Source organism: Nothoprocta perdicaria, unplaced genomic scaffold, assembly GCF_003342845.1.
Source record: "Nothoprocta perdicaria isolate Ctin4 unplaced genomic scaffold, notPer1 scaffold_46, whole genome shotgun sequence".
NCBI classification, from domain to species: domain Eukaryota; kingdom Metazoa; phylum Chordata; class Aves; order Tinamiformes; family Tinamidae; genus Nothoprocta; species Nothoprocta perdicaria.
The window spans coordinates 3,489,043-3,501,390 of NW_020455710.1; the positions used below are offsets into that span (position 1 = coordinate 3,489,043).

The following is a 12,348-nucleotide window of genomic DNA, read 5'->3' on the forward strand; positions in this document are numbered from 1 at the left end:
TACATGCTGTAACAAAACCAAAATATGCACAAAAAAGTTCACTGGCATTTGAATTAGTATCTTCTGGTAAGTTGTTAAGAGGAAGTATCAAATTTTTGAAAACTAAGTGATAGGAGAGGAGAAGACTGCAGTGATCACAGAGTTCACCGTTGCAAATAATGCCTATTTCCTTCTCTGTAAGCAATAAGCAGGTGTGAAATGACAGCCTAGTTGGAGCTTGTATAAAACCTGCAGGTAGCAATTATTGTTTAAAAGTAGATCAACATTAAAAAAAACCAAAACAGATTATACTGTAAGCTATTAACAATATCCAAAATCTAAAATAAAAAACAGAACAATGGCAATAAAACATTTAGCTAAACCTAAATCATAGTATCATCCAGAACAAGAACTTTCACAAATAAAGCACAATTTGTTTTATAAAACTTTATAATACTCTTTATGCTTGATACGATTATGTCAATAATATAGATTTGCTTATTATTAACCCTTATTATTAAGAGTTATTACTAAACATGCAAAATTCATTGCATGAAGCGTATGTAAAATGTATTCAATTCCCTTCTATCGATAAAGCAATTGTGAAGTGCTTCTTCTTTCAAGCTTCACTATTCGACAGCCCCAAGTGTTTTAAATTAAAATTGATTACTTTAAGACTAATTCTCACCCAATTTTCAGAAGTTACTCCGGAGAAATCAGGAAGTCTGGGGCTGCAATTTTTCTTGTTGTTAATTTACTATATATAATGCCTTCTTTCATTTACTGCCCTATACTGCAGTCTATAAATAAAACCAAGTAAATAACATTTAAGGATTTACAATTTTGTTTTACATTCCAGGTTAGCAAATTTCATAGCAAAACATTGGTATTAGTAGAACTGGTTAACAGTAAACTCGAGGAGTGGTGTAAAGTAAATTAACTGAACAAACAATGGCACCCTGGATCACAGAATAATCTCATGGAGATTAAAATTCACAAAAATATTATTACAATTATTACTATTATTATTATTCAAGACAAAATTTCACCCTTGAGTTTATCACATGCTACTCAGCAAAGATCCTAGCCATGTGGCCACTGCTGAAGATGGTTTAAATTTGGTGTTGCTTACAGGATTAGGTGTTGCCTCAGGGGCTAGTTGCATTTTATCCCCCTCACTGCCAGCTCTCCCTACCAGCTTGTTCCTCTCCTCTTCTTTCTGCAACTATTTCCAAGGATTTTCCGCAACTCCCTCTCCATCCCTAGGCAGCCTCCCTTGCCCTGCGGTCACTTGTGCTCTTGCTCTCTTGAAGTCCTGGGATGATGAGGAGGAAGAAGCTCCCCTGGGCCCCCTGCTCCTCTCTCATGGCATCCGTGTTTAAGGACTAAGTATTCAAGGTGTTGTGGGGTGGTTTTTTTTTTTTTTTTTTTTTTTTTTTTTTGCTTTTTAGATCTATGTTACATTTCTGACATAGTAGAGCAGAAAAGGGAGCAAAAGGACAGTGGAAGTTACAAAAACATACAACGTACCAAAAAAGGGTAAACTTCAGATGAGTCAGTGGTGACTTCTAGCAGAATAAATGGGCACTGTATACTACTCAACCTCCCGTTAATATAACATCTCAGCTGCAAAGCCAAAATCCTGAATTAGTGGCCTTTTCCCCACCTTAAGCTTCCTAACCCCACAATTTTCAGGCCCAAACGGAATCAACAAGGTACAGGCCTCAAAATTCCAGGGTTTGGGACCGTACCCCCTTGTGTGATTTGTTCCTATTTTGCTGTTTCATGCTACATTTTGTAAAATGGGGTGTACAAACTGGGGGTTGACATAAGAGAATCCTTCGAAATCCGTTTGGTCTATGTTAGCAATGACCAGCTGATCCGGAGGGGTTAACACCGGCTGTCCTCGCGTGAAGAATTTATCGAAGTTCTCGGCACCTTTGCCGCACTGTAAGAAAAAAAAGCACAAGAAAAGAAAGGCTGAACTACAGCAGCAGTTTGATCTCTTTACAAATTACTCAGCATAATTATAGGATTTTCCCGCATTTTTTTTTACAGGTAGTTAGGATATGATTTTCTTTTCTGAGTTTTTAACAAAAATAATCAAGCAAACTCAGAAATTCTAATACACAAATTCTGATGTAAAGCAGAATTGCAATTTCTTCCATCCATCAGCACAAAGTGAGAAGGTGAAGAGGCCGAGCTATCCAGAACTGCTGAGATAAAGAATGGAGACAATGGCTTTTTGGGTGTGCATTGGCAAGACAGACTTTATCTGCCAAAATGTTTGATTTGTCTTACAACCTTTACAGTGCAAAACGAATTTTTGGGGTTAACTTCTGTTTTCTTCACAATCTGCAGAAAACTTAACCGAATTTATTTACACGCTTTGATTCTTCACTGTGTAAGTCTATGCAACTCCTGTTAAACCATAAACTTTAACTATATTGGCCTAACATTAACGTAGGGGCTCATAAGGGAATTCAAGTGGCGAGATGCAGTCTTAAAGCAGCCCAGTTAAAAAATCCATTTTTTTTGCACCTGGCCATGCCATCCCACCCTATCCCATCCTAGCTGAGCCAGCTCTTGCTGCCTTGGACACAAGATTTTACTGCAGCTGAAACCCACATGCTCAGGTCGGCAGCGCTCACAAAAGGCCAAATAAAACGGCAAGCAGAGGACACTGCAACGGGTTAAGGGCCAGGGTTAGTTTGCTTTGGTCACCCAGGTGCTCACCGGATACCTTGCTGCCCACTGAAGCCAATGCATTTTGGTACCGAACCTCTGGAGAACAAGAACGGACACAGTTGACTTTGAGACAGGGCAAAACTCTTTGTTGTTCGAGAGTTGATGGATCTCCAAATTAACAGTCAAATTTGTTTTGAGGCAATATAGCCAATTGAAAGCATCAGAAAAAGGGGTATTTTTTATTGGGAAGACTTTTGACTAAAAAGATGTTTTGCAAACACATCTCCTGCTTCCATAAAATTATGGCCAGGCTGATTTTCTCAGCACGTGGAAGACCATGAAACGAGCTGTGTATTAAACCCACAGTTCCTGACCTCATTAGATTTCACTATTGCTTATAGCAGTAAGGCTGAGAAATAGCTCATGTGAAATACAGGGATTCTTCATGTGAATGCAATCATTCATCAATAATTTTGCACCTTCAATTATCTGTTTTTCTTCATTTCAACATTGTTATTGTGAATGTTAATGCAGTATGAAAGAAGAACTGAAAATACGTGACACTTACAACTCTTATATTTACAAATGTGAGTAAAATGACCTTTTTACCAAGATAAGCAATTGAGGGCTGTAGCCTGTGAAAAGTTAATCTGGAAGGGAACAGGTTTTTTATAGGACATTTGCGCTTCATTCATTGTGGAAAATGTCTCAGACTGTGAGCTTTTAAGGCAACTGCATAGAAATTTCTTAGTTACTTTATAGTTTATGCATAATATCCTTATTGGCACACTGCTGCTTGGCCGATACAAGGTATTTACTTCTTTGCACCTTCTCTGCATCAATCTGAAACCTGCACTGTGCAATTGCATAGTGTAAGACCAAACACCATCCTTAGCTAAACTATTCAACTTTGTAACTGCAAATTCAATTTTGCAAGTATTTCCACACTAAATCTGAAATGAATTGCTTAACTGCTCATTATAGCACATAAGACAACCCACAACACTGGCTGTATGCCATAGAAGGGCTTTTTTTGGTAAAATTTTCCATATTTAATGTGTTTATAATGCTCCTAAGATTAATAAAGCATTTGAGCAAGTTAAATCTAGGTGGAAGTTAAGGTACTTAGGTATCTAACACTTAAGTCCACAGGAGCTTAAGGCTTATTCCCGTAGCAATGCACCCCCTGGTCAGTTGTGCCCAGCAAAGTTTTCTGAAATAAAACAAAGCAAACCCTGTAACTATGTCCACTTCTATAAACAGATTATGTTTCCTGTGCTGATTCTATTTATACTGATTTTAGAAAGCAAAAAGCAATCACAATATGTTGCTAAATCAGTTATACAAAGGGTATGAAAATATCAGTCTTGGATTTTAAATGATTTTTGTTTGAGAAAATTAGGCTTCATGTGAATTCCTGGACTCTCGCAGTATATTTTATTAGCAGCCTCTATAAAATAAAGCAATTCACGATTAAACAGAGCAGCTGTTCTGCATAGGGCCCATAATGTGCAACAAGGTGTCATGATGGATGCAAGCTCTAGTTCAAGCTTTTAGTACCTGTGTGCTGATGTTACCTTTTAGCACTCAGCTCCTTCAATAATAAAATTTACAGCTGAGAAAGCAGATGTGCTTTAATATCAGCTTTAATTTTGCCACAAAAAGCATGTAATGACAAGCTTTTATTCTTCTATCCAAATATTTTTTCTTTCCATGTCCATAAAATATGGTACATACTGAAAGCAACTCTATTATCTTCAAATTATAATAAACAACAGTTCTTGCAGTAAGGGCATCTTTGCACTTGTTTGGATTTCTAAAATATTCCTAAAGATACAAATATGCAAAACAGTAATAAACATTCAAAACAAACGAGATGATTGAATTGCAAGAGGTGCATGTGTCACTACAGGGAATTGTTTGTATCTTTTCTTTGAGAATGAATAGAGGGAAAAATCTGTATAATTCCTGCAAAGTCAGCAGATTTGAGTTCTTTCACTCTAAGATGGGAAATACAATAGTCTTGTGCAGTCCAGCGTGGAGGAAACCTACCCCAGACTGCGTCGATGTGCGGTCAAGAGGCACAACACAGTGAGATGTTTTGGCAAGGAGCAAACTAACCTGCATTAGGATGCTACATGTTGCAAAAGCATCAATCAATTTACAAATTGATCTGTGTAACCAAAGTGCCTAATTTTAGAAGTGTCCCGGATCTGCAGCAGCACCAAGCCAGCTTTAATCAAACCCCATGGAAAAGCAGGAGTGCGGATGACACATTTAGCCAGGGAAGTATTTGGCGCCTCACTCACCACTTTAGGCTTGAAAGGCGGCTGAATCTCTCTGTTTTCCAGCTTTTCCCAGTCAATTCTCCTGAAGAACGCGTGCTCCCTGATGTCTCTCTCACCTTCAAGGCCGCAGCCGAGACGTTTTGCGGGATGTTTAGTCATTAGCTGTCAGGGAAGAAAACACCAAACGAGCGAATGTAACACGGCAGCGACAGCGTGACAGATCCTGCCGCAGACTGCAGCTACTGCTCCTCTCCTTGAGATGCAAATGGGTAATGAGATTGTTATGAAAAGCTACATTCTTTTTTTGAGGACTACTTTTATCTTTTGACGGTTGCCTGTCAGCAGCAGAGGCTGCACCACGGAAGTTTCCTCCTCAGGCGACGCCTGGCACCGCGTGCCACGTTCGCGGCGCTCATCCCGCCTGCTGCCCATCTGCTCCCACATTCAACCTCGGCCCTCTCCGCTCCACCTTGCACAACCAGGACAGCTTCTGCCCTGCCCTACCAGCAATTAAACTTAATCAATTCCATTATATAAAGCTGTATGAAGTACAACCTTCCTTTAATCTTTCTGGGCATGTTCAGGACATCTCATTACAGAGCCTACAATTTCTTGGCACCCAGCTGACAATATCTAATCTGTGTTTCTTCTCTCGCATCCTTAATGCCATCACGGGCAGTGCGAAACCCAGCTGCAGAGATAAAGCACGCTTGGATAAAAGAAAAAACTAAAAAGCATCTGCATTGCACACTTTGAAGCAGTTATGTGCTAATTAACAGGCTCCTCAGAGTATTGGCTGTCAATTAATACCAGCATTAGGAATTGAGCAACGTAGCCCTCAGCTCTCAGTGCCAGGATTGCAAGGACTTTTTAAAGCTCTTTTACATGTTATATAAGATTAGTATGTTGTTAAGAGCAATACCTTAACACATCTTTTTAAAACCTCAGCTGTACTGCTTTAGTCTCTTAGTCTCCATCCAAATGCTCATTTGATCCCATTCCAGGTCTGAAACTAAAATAAAAAGGATCTCGAGGCAGCCTGCAGGAAGCAGGCTGTGCTCTGCGACAGGACCACAGCAGTTTTCAATACGATAACAGTTCTGGTTATTTTTGCTAACTTGTCAAAAAAAATCCCTTGAGATGATCCAGGAAAACCAGGATAATGATTCCAGCAGCATTAACTGTAGGAACAGCAAGCACCACAGTGGTGCGATGTCCCTGTCCCCACCTGTCGCCAGCTCCTGGCTTCAGAGCCCAGTCCTCAGCCCAGCGCAGCTCAGGTCCTTCAATAACTGAAGCCCCGAGTTAATTTGTTAGTTTAAAGCAGACCTCCAAGGCGCTGGATCTCCTATGTGGCCCTAGACCTGGTGGGCAGTGCAATTATAACTCCCTTTACGTAATGAGCTGGTACAAGGCTCTCAGAGGGGAGCACTGAGCTGGGCAATTAGACCAGACCCTGGATGCACTGCTCGAATAGAAACGGCTTGAATAAATGACTTTCACCTCGAAACATGCAATCTGTGTGTACTTCACAAAAACATGGCATGTTCAGTTGGCCAGAACCAGCATGTCTACACTGGGATAAACTCCAAAACTAGTGCGCTTGGATTTTGCTGCTGTAAGTAGCTTTTTCTTGATGCTTTTCTTTAAAGGATTAATATCTAGATTATGCACAATATTTCCTGCACAGTTGCAGGTGAAAGGAAGAACGTAAACGTCAAGGTCATTGGCGCTTAAATGCATTGGTATCTTCTCACCATGAGACATCAAACTAAGACTTTATAGATTGTGTTTTGGAAAAGCTGCAGAAACAGAGACACTCCAGGGATCCATATGGAATAAGAATTCTTTTTTTTTTTTTTTTTCCTGAGCTAACCCCTCAAGTCAAATCTATTATTTTCCTTAAAGAAAAAGAAAAAAAAAAAAAAAAAAAAAAAGCTTTGGAATCAGATATGAATTTTAGGTCACCTGGGCGAGGATTTCCCCACAATTTCCTTGTATTTACACTGAGGATTTTCACACCTTTTCCTCTTTGCCTACATTATGAGGTGATTCTTATAAACTGTTACTGCGATTAGGCTCATGGACAGGGTCTGGCCTGCAGCCTCTTCACTGGAATGTCTTTGTCCAGTGTGCTCAGAAATCCCATCACACCATCGTCCTGTTTCCAACTCCTGCTTTGGATCCGGCAGCCTCTGATCCTAGCGCTTGTTCTTACCATAAAACAGGCAGGCAAAGAGGGAACAGTTGAAAACTCATCCATGACACCAAGCAATGACAGCCGTAACACAACGGAGCTTAATGCAGCCCGACAGGAGCTGTGCTTAGAAATATTACATCTGACGTGTTTTGCCAAAAAGACTGCTGAGAAGAAACCTTGTGATGAAAAAATATCTTTCTCACCCCCTTGCAGATAGAGACGGCTTCTTTGGAGAGTGATTTGGGATAGGAAACATTATGCTCCATTATGGACTGGAAAAGTTCGTCTTCGTCTTCTCCATCAAATGGAGGCTGTTAAAAAATAAATTGCAGGGGAATTATTATGATTTTTTAATAAGCCCACTTCTGTCCTCACCATAGCACCTGCTAAATGCACTGCAAGTCACTTGCATAAAGCTTTTGCAATTCAAGACAGTAATTGAATTCCTTAAAGTTGGTTTTTATCTTCCGTTTACGCAACACAGAGCTGCTCTTCTATTTCAGTGACTCAGAGAGCAGCGTCCCAACCATGCAGAAAAAGGGGTCTGTAACTAAGCGTATTTCTCCTGGCCAGACCCGTACTTTGCCCCTGGGACATACAATGCAAAAAGTGTATTTTTGTGATTTAACTGCAAAGCAGAGCATATAAACAGTCGTCTTACACCCAGTGGTTTCACACAACAGAATGCCATTGCTTCCATTTGACATGCATTTGCCTGCTCAAGTGCCTCCCATTCAGGGTTGATGATGGCTATTTCAGGACAAAGAAAGCCCCTCAAAGGCAGTGCCTGCTTGGCTGGGTGCGCTGTAAAGAGCCTAAGTATACCCAGAGGAGGCAGAGACAGGCAAGAGTGCACACAGGTAACGATGGCAGGAAAGGCCACAGGCTCTGATGCTTCTGCAACACTTCTGCGGTCATTGCAGCGGGGCAGCAGGAGGGACAGACCAGGAGCTCTGCACCCGAGCGCGCTGCGCATGGGAATTACAGAGAGAGGGGCATCCTCAGCACGGGGCAAGACACAGTAAAGGGCATCAGCCCACCAGTGGTCTGGAAAAGGAGCAGAAGGAGCTGGTATCGGATGGGGAATGGGCAAGGTGAGGTTATTGGCACGCTGGGCTCCGAAGCAGAGCGCGTTCTGCTCTCCTACCTGGCCAGCCAGCATCTCGTAGAGCAGCACTCCGTACGCCCACCAATCCACCGACTTCCCGTAGGGCTGGTAAGCAATAATCTGGATGATGACAAAAAAAAGCAATGTCAACAGAGCTCTAGACTTGCGACATGTGAGGTAAATACTGCCCTGCAAACATACAGGCTTGCAAAGGTCCCCAAGGCCCAAACTGCAATCCCCTGCACTGGGTGAAGGTCAGCGAGCTTCACAGCCTGCACGCGACGTCTCGCAGGTTTATGGGGTGGTTTAAAAAGCACATGTGGCGTTTTAGGATGAGGGACTATGTCTACAACAGAGGAGGTGCCCAGCTTGCAGCGCTGTCAGAACTGGACAGTTCTGCAAATGCAGCTATCCACCCTCTTGCATCTTCGGGTATCAAAGAAACCTGGCAAATTTGGCTCTTGGGGAACCTAAGGATGTACATTTGAAGGCAAAGGAGGAAGCAGAGCAGTACAGCATAGAAGACGAGACAAAATCTTTATCCTTTTGTGTCAAAATGTCAATTCATGAGACTCAGCTTAGAGATTATCAATAATTAAAGAGTTTTTTTCAGTATTTATATTTTTGTACTCCTCTCAAAGGAAAGCAAACCACTGGGTTCAGGTCTGACTCGCACCCAGGTCCAAACTGAACGGAGACGGTGGAGATGCCGCGTGTCCGCTTGCCCTGCACTGTATCCTCGGGGCCTCTGCAGGGACCAATGCTCATTTGCTACAGAAATGCCCCCAAAAAGGGCTTTTGAGGAACAAACCTGCACTCAGAGCCCCTTCCAGCTAACTGAGAAGTTTGGGGCTGCTTTTCCTCCAATGAAAGAGCATGTGGGGCTGTCTAGGACAGTAGATCCATGCCAGGCTCCCGTCTTCCCCTCCAGCTGGGAAGGCAGCGCCCAAGAAGCTGCAGCTTCTTTGGTGGGATGATAACAGCAGGTGAATTAACAAGCACTGTAGTATTTCTTAGCACACTATATTAGAATCAATCACACTTTGACACATATCGCATGGAGGCAGCAGCAAGTTTCTCAAGTGATAGGTCCTACGGAAAGAGGAACTTCACTAATTTTCCTTTAGCAGTAATCACAGCAATTTGGCTTTATACTTCATATTTAGGATGCTTGCTTCATGTAATAGTGGTTGATGTACTGGGTTCCTCGGCTTGCAGTTACTGTTATCCAATATGTTCCAGAGGTTCATTTGGAGTAAACGCTGCTGCTTTAAAGACCAAACACCTTCAAAATTTTATCCAGAAAAGAAAACACCTAGAAAATGTTAAAAGGCTCCATCTTCAGCCCTTCGCTACTACCCCTTCTCACCCAGTGTATTTTATCAACAAACAAAGGGGTGTTTTTAAGGTCATTAAATTATAAAGGCAGAACGTGTTGTACAGTCCCTGCACTCCCATGTATATGGTCACTGGAGGAACAATTTCCTTCAATTAGCAAATGATAGAAAGCTTCCTAACAGCAAGAATGAAAATGCTGCTGCTGCCGTGGGAGGCGATGGGCTGCTCCTTGCCTCGTCCCAGAGAGCTTCATGGGGGGCTAAGGAGAGGAAATCTTTTTAATATGATAATGCAATGTCATGAAATGAAAGCTGTAACAAAACAGCGGCTTAATGACACTGTTTGTTTAACTAGCAACAGGCAGGCTGCAATCGGGCTGCTCCTGAAATAGCAGCCTCATCAGCAGCCGCCACTGCCCCAATTAGCTCTGCCTCGGCGGGAGAGCGCGGAGCAGAATCAGCGAGACGGGGTGAACCCGAGAAAAACGCCTACGTTTAACCTCACGTACGCTCAGGCCTAGGGGAACGCTGCAAAAACGGGGCCCTGTGACGGTGGGAGGCAGAGCTATCCCATCTGCAAGCACAACTTGGGATATCAGGGAATAAACAGCAGGATAATTAGGGAATAAACATCTCCCCATTCGATGCAGAGCAGCTGCCGACCTTGCCTTTCCCTCCTTCTCCATCCCTAACACAGACAACTGCCTTCTGCATCTCCTGCATTTCAGACTCCCACTTGGCCCCCCTCTAAGGGTGTTTCCAGAGCTCTGCCTTCCCGGATTCTCTGGATTTGGATGCGCAGGAAGAGCCCAGGGGAGCTTCCCGCATCCCGCCGGCTGGGTAGAGGGATGCTGAGCACTGCTGCTCTCTTTGCCTCCGAGGAAGGCAGTTTAGAGCAGGACGCAGAGATTAATACTGGCAATTTGTAGGGAAGTTTCAATCCTTGCAGCTTACAGCTGGGAGCCGGTTGGGATGAAAGGATTACATCCCAGAGGCAAGAGGCAAAGTCCTCTATGAGCAAGTCTTATGTCTGCTGAAAAACTTAAAGTACAGTTATTAAAAGAAATAAATATACCTGGCACAAGAAACAGTAAAAGTGCACTTTCCCAGCCTTTGTAATATCCCTAGATTTGCTGCTCATGAAGCCTCTGGGCATTTGGTCCCTCTACCTCCCTCTCCCCAAGGAGACACGAAGTATTCACTGATTTCAGGGATATTACACCATGGGGACCGTAAATGTTTGTGTTCAAGCTCAGCACCTCAGTGAATATTCACTAACTAATCATTTCCTCTGACCCCAGACATGGCCAAACTGTGATGCCACTAACTAGACCTTCCCACACACCCCAAACTCCATGGGAACGGGGGGAAAAGTTAAATATAGTGTGTTACAGAACAAACATCAATAAACGTTGACCAAAGCAATCACTAAGAGAGGAAAGGAGCATTTTACAGTGGTCCTGAGCCTGCACTCTGGGTCATTCACTGCTTTTGAGAAATAAGAGATTTTATTTTGTTCGTTTTTGCCCAGCTCGGAGGTCTGGGCTATTCCAGATCCCAGTCTCGGAAGCGGCTCCTGCTCCTCCCGCAGCGGGGAGCTGAGCGTGCAGGCGCTCACTCATTATAATCCATTACAAATTGCAGCCCACAAAAATACGCCGGAATGCTCCTGCAGGCAAAACATGTTCCTTCCTTTGAAGTTTATCACACAGCCTCATTTAGTAATTTCTCAGTCACAGTAATGTCTTCAGAAACTAAAGTGAATCAACCATCTAAATAAAAGAAAATCTGTCTGAAAGATAATATAAACAAAGGCTAATTTCCTCCCCGGTATCAAGTGTTTTGGTAAAAGGTTTATTTCTTTACATGAAATTTCCAAATAAAGTGAAATAAATCATTCTGACACTGACCCACATTGATCGTTCTGGGCACCGAGTACCCGTTCTTGGATGGTAATTGGCACAAGCCTATTGCCACAGAAAGGTCACTTTAGAATTTGTTATTCATTTGTATTTTGACAGGGAAAAATGCATTATTGCTCTCGGGGCTCTGATGTCCTGTTGCAAGCAGCAGCAATTTGTGAAAAACACAGGTTCTTTTAATACACAATATTTCATTCTGGAAAGCATGAATTGGCAACTGAAAAAAAAAACCCCTAACTATTTTTCATTCTAGTTTCACAGAGATGACAGGATTTGCCTTAGACCCTAATTTACTTGTCCATGTGTAAATCTGCCCTATTCCAACAAGCATCTGGCTCCAGCCAGAACCGTTGTGAGCAGAGATGCCTCCTGACGGCGCTCAGTGAAACGTGGCGGTTCTCGGATCAAGCAAACCAAGACACCAAAGACGGTGGTGAAAAACATCAGGGCTTCCTCAAGACCCTTCTGAGCATCAATGATAGACTTGTGATTGGCTGCACAGTGTTGTATATATGGATGTATATGGATATATATGTATGTAAAGTGGTGGGAACCCACAGAAAAGATGTGCTAAAGAAGTTGTGTTTCCTCCCAACAGTCAATATCTCTGCTGACCTTGTCATCAGCCTCAGTAATAGCTGTTAACTCTTTCTGGCCTCATAAATTAAAGGACAAACCTTTGTACATGTAAATGCTTCCACGCTATGTATTTGAATTCTCAAGGTGGCAATCCCATTTATTTAATTTGTTGCTCCTTTGAACAAAACCTTAAGATTTGGTCTCACGTTTTGACCGTTTCCTTCCAAAAGCCTCTAAGGTTCTCAGA

The 12,348-nt window shown here is 42.5% G+C and overlaps 1 protein-coding gene across 1 annotated transcript in view; it reads right to left on the bottom strand.

The window, feature by feature from the left end:
- Positions 1-1,496: 1,496 nt before the first annotated feature.
- The window catches only part of PRKCA (protein kinase C alpha), a 97,694-nt gene continuing 86,842 nt past the window's right edge, over positions 1,497-12,348 (bottom strand). Inside the window, exons 14-17 of the mRNA XM_026046872.1 lie at positions 8,303-8,383; positions 7,359-7,466; positions 4,977-5,117; positions 1,497-1,927 (exon numbers count right to left, since the gene is read on the bottom strand). Coding sequence (XP_025902657.1) covers positions 1,763-1,927; positions 4,977-5,117; positions 7,359-7,466; positions 8,303-8,383 — 495 coding nt within the window. The 3' untranslated portion in view covers positions 1,497-1,762. The remainder of the gene's footprint in view (positions 1,928-4,976; positions 5,118-7,358; positions 7,467-8,302; positions 8,384-12,348) is intronic.